This window comes from Daktulosphaira vitifoliae, unplaced genomic scaffold, assembly GCF_025091365.1.
Source record: "Daktulosphaira vitifoliae isolate Bord-2020 unplaced genomic scaffold, ASM2509136v1 Scaffold_2, whole genome shotgun sequence".
NCBI classification, from domain to species: domain Eukaryota; kingdom Metazoa; phylum Arthropoda; class Insecta; order Hemiptera; family Phylloxeridae; genus Daktulosphaira; species Daktulosphaira vitifoliae.
Genome location: NW_026099573.1, coordinates 44,305,884 through 44,314,314, shown reverse-complemented (window position 1 = coordinate 44,314,314; position 8,431 = coordinate 44,305,884). Strand labels below are relative to the sequence as shown.

Genomic DNA, 8,431 nt, shown 5'->3' with positions numbered 1-8,431 from the left:
CCCTCGTTCCCCGTAAATGGGGGAAACCTCCAAAAAAATTACAAATTTAAAAATCGCTAATTTTCGAAATTTTTTCAATTTTTTGTACTTAAAAGTGCCATAACTTTTTTAAAAATGAACATATCAATATAATTCTTTTTTATATAGATGTGTAATATCATTACCTTTGATTTGGTATATTTTTTTCATAAATTTAACCCTTAACCTGTCCACAAGGGGGGATTTAAAATGACAACTTTTTCAAAAAAAATTAACTTTTTCAACTTAACTTTTGAAAATGTTCCGGAAGGTCTGACACTTTTATATATATCTTAAATTAAAGCTAATGTAATATACTTTATTATGAAAAAAAAAAATTTCGGACTTTATCTTATCTTCATGGTGAAAATGGCTACCGAATGCTATTTTTGTGTGAAAATTTTCGATTTTGTATTTTCCATTTTTAACTTTATTATGCTATAACTTTTTGAAAAATGTATGAATCATTACAATTTTTTTATGAGAAGTAGTATTTATATAGATCTTTCATTCGACATACTGTTTTTTTAAATCGGACCATTTCCCTAAATACAGGGGGGATTCAAAACATAAAAATGCATATAGAAAGTAGAACTTTTTCAACGTAACTTTTGAAAGTGTTCCGGAAGGTCTGACACTTTTATATATATCTTAAATTAAAGCTAATGTAATATACTTTATAATGGTAAAAAAAAATTTCGGACTTTATTTTATCTTCACGGTGAAAATGGCTACCGAATGCTATTATTGTGTGAAAGTTCTCGATTTTATTTTTTACATTTTTAACTTTATAATGCTATGACATATTGAAAAGTGTATGGATCAACATTATTTTTTTATGAGAAATAATATTTTTTAATAATCCCTTTTTCATTCTACATACTTTATCTTAATTAGGATATTAATAATGAACTAGCAGGTCATGTAGCTTTTGGAATAGTCCACCAATTTTTTAAAATTAAACAGTATCTAAAGATTTGCATCGAAGCGTTTTTTTTTTATAGTGTTTTTAATCACTGTCAGATATCATTATACTTGATCCAACTATACCACGGCACCACTGTGCTGCGACCCCCCTGTGCTGGGTTTTTAGAAATTGAATTTGATATGAATAATCATGTTTTTCTTGACAAAATACCAATATATTGTAAAGCAATATTGCAGAATATAATCATCATTGTTTAAAACATTAAATCATTCATTATAAGTGAATGTTAAATTAATTAAATAAAATTGTTGCACATACGACTTAAATAGCAAATCTCAAAAATGTCAAATAGCTTTTAATGTAAGGCGCAAACAATTTTTTTTCGTTATTCTTTATTTAAATATTTATCAAATTAACATAACACTATAATAAGCAATTTAAAAAATATTATAGATATATATGGTTATTAAAAAGGAACTCTTATGTTTTATTTATTGTATTAAAAATTACAAACTGTATTACAGGTTTTTCAGAAATAATACAGCCACATTTGAAAAGTTCATAAGAAATTTTATGTGGGATTTATAAAAAATATATGTTTTCAATTTATATTTCAACTATTAGCTTTGATGCGTAACTGAGAAACTATTTAATTATAGTTTTAATTTTTCATGTTTTTTTTTATACTTTTATTATTCCTTTGAAAATAACATATTTATAATAATATATAATTTTCTATTTAGATGGTAACTTATCAGTAACACCGATCAACAAACATTTATCAAGAAGTTTCACTGAAATATTGACAAGGAAATCTGATATAGATTTAGAATATGAACTACCATCTAGAACATCACTTGCTATACAAATTGTAGCTAGTTCGTCAACATCATGCATATCCAATAATTTAGATTAATTCCTATAGGAATCTTCTATCGTAGATCTTATAAATATTTCATGTGTCATGTGTTTATAAGATCTATTGAATCTATTCCCCACGCCACTTTTGACGATTTAGAGCATTTTATTATCTTTATTATCTACAGTCTTTGCGTATAATTTAATTCTTTATTTTTATCAACGAACCAAATAATATGAATACTGATAACAAATGTTAGTTATCAGTATCAGTACTGAAAGTATTTGTCATAAGAGTTTGAAATTTTACTAAGTAGTAATAATTAAAAAATAAAAGGTAAAGAATACATTTTAGAGCTGATATATAATTTTATTAATGTATACTTTTACAATTTGTAAAATAATATTTTACTTTTATTCAAGATTAATGGTCTATTTAAGAAATTAAAAACTCTGAGCATTCAATGATTGAAGTATTTTGTATATTTATAATAACACGTAATTATAATTAAAAAATAGAAAATAAGTAAGCATTATTAATCTTTTTTTATTAATTTAATTTTAGCTTGACTAGTATTTGTATCAGTAAACTCTGACAACCTTTCAATAGTGTACTTTTTCTATAAAATTTTTAACACTCTCATTACTTGAAAGTTCTTTCATTTATTTCTGTTTANCTTCTGAATACCCAACAAATATTCCTTTTCTCCCTTTTTGATCCCATTTTCTACGTTTTTCTTTTGGTATATGAACATAAACTTCACTACCAAATACTTTAAAATTGCTTATATTGGGACTTTTATTATACCATAATTCATAGGGCGTTTTTTCTTTGTTACCTGAATTTAACGTACGATTCAATACATATACAGCTGTATTTACCGCTTCAGCCCAAAGATTTTTTGACAAATTTTTACTGTATAACATAGTTCTAGCTGCTTCTACTATTGTACGCATTGTTCTTTCTGCTTTACCATTTTGCTGTGGTGTATATGGTACACTGGTCTCATGTTTTATACCAAATTTATTCAAAATAGCTTTGACTTCATCATTCTTATATTCTAAACCACAATCACTTCGTAAAGTAAGAACTGATATATTTAACTGATTTTTCACTGTATTTAAGAATAATTCAAACTTCTCTTTTACTTCTGATTTTTGTTTCATAAAATATATATATGTATACTTAGAGTAATCATCTTTGAATATAACAAAGTATCTTTTACCACCAAGAGAATTTTCTTCCATGGGTCCACAAACATCACTGTGAATTATCTGACCTGGTTTTGTTGTTTTGGTACTGCTCAGTGTAAATGGTTCTCTGTGTTGTTTACCATAAATGCAAGCTTCACAGAAAAATTTGTTTTCCATATCTGTGAATTGAATACCCATATGCATTAGGTAATTTCTAACATATTGAACATTCTGATGACCTAGTTTTTCATGCCACTGTTGTAATGTAAGAATTTTTTCAGCAATATTCACTTGATCTATCTCTTGCGAAATCCTTGTTTTAAAAATCATCGAAAACAATTTATTCTCACGAATTCCAACAGCAACTGTACTATTTCCTCTTTTAAATGTACAAACATTTTTGTCTGTTATCATTATTATACCTTTATCAAGGAACGCTCCACATGAAAACAAATTTACTATGAGTTCAGGTACATGTAAAACATTTGACAAATAACTGTCAACCCATTTTTCGCCAATTTTTGCTTGAACATATATATTACCTTTACCAATAGCCATAATATATTTACCATCACCAATACGTACTGGCAACTGAATCTTGAACGACTCATAAGTTCTGAACCACTCTCTTCTACTGGTCATGTGATCACTTGCACCGGAGTCCACATACCATTTATCAAAATCACTAATTTTGCTCACCATTGAATTAACGCCTATTAGTGCATTACCAGAATTCGATTCGTTTTTATTCTTTCCGTCTTGTTCTTTCTTCAAAATCCAGCAATTACGTTTCCAATGACCTGGTTTCTTACAAAAATTGCAAATTCCTGGTTTTCTATCATTATTTTGTTTATTTCCAAATTTTGAATATTTTTGTTTTTGCGTTCTAAACAATTTTTTCGCCGCAAATGCACTATTTTCACCATTATTTTTCTGGATTTCATGGCCATTACTTTGTCTTGTTTCCTCTACCATAAGTCGGGATGTCAAGTTTAACAATGTTTTGTTCTCAGATGATATAGAATCCCATGCACTATAAAAATATTTATAATTTTCTGGCAAGGTCATAAGAATTTTGGTTATAAGCATTGAATCGGATATTGGTTCACCTAACTGTTTTAATTGTTTACTCAAGTTTTCTAATTTTGATATATGTTGTGCCATATTATCATTTTTATCCATAACATAACTATAAAATTTTTGCTGAATCAATGTAATTGATGTATCAGACTTTTGTTCATATACACTCAGTAATTTATTCCACATACCTTTTGCTGTGTCACAGTTCATTATATAATCTAATGACTGCTCATCTACTGACATAACTATAAAACGTTGAGCCTTAGCATCTGTCATTAACCATTTTTGCTGCACTTGTTCTAAACGCAATTGTGCCTCTGTGTCTGTTTCTGTATCATGTTTTATAATTTGAATTGGATATTCATAACTTCCATCTATTACAGAGAACAACACATCATATGATTTTAATATTACCGTCATTTGAAATTTCCATTTTGCCCAATTTTCACTGCCGTTTAGTTTGTTAATTTTTATAGATTCGTTTTCCATGATAACGAATTTCCTATACACTGTCTGCACACAATAAAAAATTACAATAATATTTAACACGATCGACGCACTTACTACGCGAAACCACTTTAAATTTCACGATTAATTATATTACTAAAAAAACATCTAAATATTGAGTACTGGGTACTCTGCCCATAACCTGTTGAATGGGATAGGTTATGTAATTAAAAGATTTAGAAATTATTCGTAATANATAGGTTATGTAATTAAAAGATTTAGAAATTATTCGTAATATAATAGTATTTAATATAAAATGTCAAAACATATAATATAAGAGATGTACAACGGCAACGGGTCACTTTACTCGATAGACGGTGAAACTACGACTAAACTGTAAACATGTATACAATAGGCTGCATTGAGTAAAACAACATAATCGTAAAAGGAATGTGTCCCTTTGACCTTGTACTATACTAACATAAGTAAAAATACATTAAACTGTTATCTTAAATAATATTACTGTACCCAGTGTGTTGTTTAATAATATCAACGATTTCTATATTTTAATCTCAGTTGCTGTGTTGTAACTATAGTTAAGTGATCTAAATAGAACTAAAGATCCATAAATTTGTCTATCCAAAATCTCAAAATTAATATCATGATCAAAATAAGGCAATTAATTGAAAAATCATGTAGAAATTATTTTTTCAGAAATTATGGAAGTTTGTGTGGATAATATACAATCGGCAATAAATGCTGCCAATGGAGGTGCTCAAAGATTAGAACTTTGTAGTGCTTTAAATGAAGGTGGTTTAACTCCATCTATAGGATTATTAAAAACCATAAAATCAATTATCTCACTTCCTGTTTTTGTTATGCTTAGACCAAGGAGTGGTTATGACTTTCAAATATCAGAAATTGAATTAAAAATAGTCTTAGAAGATTTAAATATGCTTAAAGAAGCAGGAGCTGATGGTTTTGTTTTTGGTGCTTTAACTGCTAATGGGTTTATAGATAAAAAAGTTTGTTCTTCAGTCATTTCATCTGCTACACCACTGCCTGTAACTTTTCATAGAGCATTTGATGTAGCGGTTGGTGATCCTATACTAATGGCTCAAGAAATAGCTAATCTCGGTTTTACGCGTTTATTAACAAGTGGAAGGCATTCAAATGCTTTTGAAGGTATTAACCTTATTAAAAGACTTGTTAGGGAAACAGAAAATAAGCTTATTATAGTACCAGGAGCAGGAATTAATACAAAAAATCTTGAAACCATATTGAATGAAACATTATGCTATGAATTTCATGGATCAGCAAAATCTTTAAAATACATTCCCACTAAATGTATAGATCCAGAAAACAAACTCAATGAAATGTATGAAACAAACTTTAATATTGTTCAAGCCTTATGTAAAATTTTTATGGAATATTTAAATAAAACTATTTCAAAGGTTAGTTAAAACTGATGTATTAGTCAAATAACTGATTTTAAATAATAATGTATTTTCAAAAAGTAAGTAATGAATTTATTTATTAAAAAATTAACTTATTTTTAAATATTCTATATGAGTTGTGATTACATAATCTTAAATGAATTATTTAAATTATGTAAGTCCAATATTTAGTTGTATAATTATAACTAATTTAATATTAAGAGACAATCTTTTTTCTTTATATTTATAGTTTGAATTAAAGCTTATAATTTTGGTCACTAAATTGCTCTATTTATAACTTGACAATTTGTAATTCTATTTTATTATGTAAGTCATGACAAATGTAACAAATAGTAGTTGCCTGAAAGTAAGAAAAAAAGTAGTTAATTAATGACTATTAGTTACATAATAACAAAAAAATTAATTAAACTTCTAATTTTATCATTAATAACAAAATGATGTTTCCTTTGAGATTATATACAATTATTTCATAACATATATAATAGTTCCATTTATTAAGCTTAATATAATTTTATAATTACATAAAAGTTTGAAGAGCTTAAAACGAGATTTTAAATTCTATATGCCGGTTTAACTATTTTGCTCTAATTTGGAAGCTTAAATTCAGTTTTAACTTAATACTGTCGTCACATGATATATTCGCGTGCCATATAAATATTTTAATGAAAATGATGTGATAGTTAATTTTTAAAGGTAAAATATTAAATCAAAATTTTTCTATAAAATTGCATTAAAAAAATTAATTGAATATCCCTTTTGTGGTATTGTTACGTGACATAATCGTTTTATATTGTTTTAATATAAAATAACTCTTAGTAATCATACTTATCATCAAACTTGTTGTTCTGAATAAATGCGTGGTATATATATTATTTCTAAGATATACAAGCACCAATAAAGTAGAATTATTTTCTGTTTTACAGAACTTTTCCGTTTATCAAATTCGTCTAAAAATAAATACGTATTATTAAATAATATTAATATATATAATACATGTATGTGTGTGAGATTCAGTGTGTTTTATTAAGAACACTGCCTCCAATTTTTACGTTAAATAACAAATATAATCTTCTAAATAAAACTTTGACTGGTCGATAACCAATGTAATATCAATTTATGAGATGTTAGCATTTATTTTTAAATTGCAATAAATTTGATAGTATAGCGTATAGATATCCTCAAAGAGAGAAAAAAATTTTGTTCAGATCACCCAGACCCGAAGTATTTTCTTCCCTCTATGTCAATTGGTATCAAAATGTTGATTTCTTATTTAATAAATATACATTGTTTATTTTTAAAACATTTAGAATAACTGGACAAGTTATGGAACACTCCTTAATAAAAGTACTCTGTCGGTATTACTTCAAATTTTTAGTCTCTAGCATGTAAGTTGATTAATTTTGTTAATTTTTGGCTGTATAACTAATGGAAAATTTAAAAAATTTATGTTATAATTTAAATATGATTTGAGAACCTAAATTCCGTTTTATTGCAGAACTTTCAGAGTTTTTTTGAACAAGCTGAACTGATTCAATTTAATATAGTTAAAAGTATTAATATTTAAGAATAGATGAAATTATTAATAAATATACAAATTTATTTAATTTAAATTAGAATTTAATTTATATTATAATAAAGTTTTTGCATAATTTTTAAGTTTAATATCCCTTCGATTTTCATTAATAAGACAATTTACCCTATTACCTAAAAATGAATGATGTAGAATAAAAATGTTTTTCTTAAATTATATCTAAGTATATATAAATTGATTTTTTACCAATATAGTCCCACGGATGTGGTTTAATACTATCATCTAAAATATAAATATTTTTATTATTTAAATATCAAATAATTATCACGAAAAATAAGCTGGTAAACTCACTATTCCAATCGTCCATGAAAACATCTACAACAAGCATACATAGTAATTGTAGTAAAAATAATCAGTTTTCTTTAATATGGAGTTTTATTTTATCACAATAAATTTTTACATTATTAATGATATAATTATTTAAATTTCATTCCAAAATTCATGCCTGAGCGAGGAATAACGTGTTATGTAAAAATTCGAAAATTTAACAATATGGAACAATATAAGAGTCTTAATCAATTGCACGACCTTTGGATTCCGTACTAACAAAATTATTATGAATAATAGGATTCTAGGTATTTCGTTGTTTTCATAATACATCAAAATTTTTCTATAAAAAAAAATTTCTCAAGATTATATCCGAAATATTATTTCATAGAACATTCTTGTAGTATAATTATTAGCACATGTTTTAAATGTAATTAAAAAACGATAAACAATTTCCACACTCATCAAACCCCAGTAGTACTTCCTTTCTTTTTATTTTAGCTTCGATGCGAAGCTGAGAAGGTATTAATTTTACTATGATGTGTTTTTTTATTTTTTTTTTTTTTATTTTTTATTTTTTATTTTTTTTTT

At 26.0% G+C, this 8,431-nt stretch overlaps 1 protein-coding gene and 1 long non-coding RNA gene across 3 annotated transcripts; one reads left to right on the top strand and one right to left on the bottom strand.

The window, feature by feature from the left end:
* The first annotated feature begins 2,049 nt into the window (after window positions 1–2,049).
* Window positions 2,050–6,236, top strand: LOC126897600 (copper homeostasis protein cutC homolog). Of its 2 annotated transcripts, XM_050671317.1 has the most exons (3): window positions 2,050–2,141; window positions 2,228–2,330; window positions 5,240–6,236. In XM_050671317.1, exon 3 carries the CDS (start codon window positions 5,245–5,247, stop codon window positions 5,986–5,988), a length of 744 nt encoding a protein of 247 aa, XP_050527274.1. In that variant the 5' UTR covers window positions 2,050–2,141; window positions 2,228–2,330; window positions 5,240–5,244; the 3' UTR covers window positions 5,989–6,236. The 2 variants fall into 2 exon arrangements, with proteins under 2 accessions (XP_050527274.1, XP_050527275.1); XM_050671318.1 differs by lacking the exon at window positions 2,050–2,141 and having other exon boundaries at window positions 2,151–2,330.
* A 397-nt stretch (window positions 6,237–6,633) lies between these two features.
* On the bottom strand, window positions 6,634–7,998 carry LOC126897601 (uncharacterized). Its single transcript, XR_007702134.1, has 3 exons — window positions 7,865–7,998; window positions 7,760–7,795; window positions 6,634–6,929 (listed from the first exon to the last, which is right to left on the bottom strand). It is a non-coding gene; the product is annotated as an uncharacterized LOC126897601 (long non-coding RNA).
* Between the last annotated feature and the right edge of the window lie 433 nt (window positions 7,999–8,431).

What these genes read in the sequence shown, in the direction of transcription:
- LOC126897600 (XM_050671317.1), top strand. Translation starts at nt 5,245, where the DNA reads ATGGAAGTTTGTGTGGATAATATACAATCGGCAATAAATGCTGCCAAT.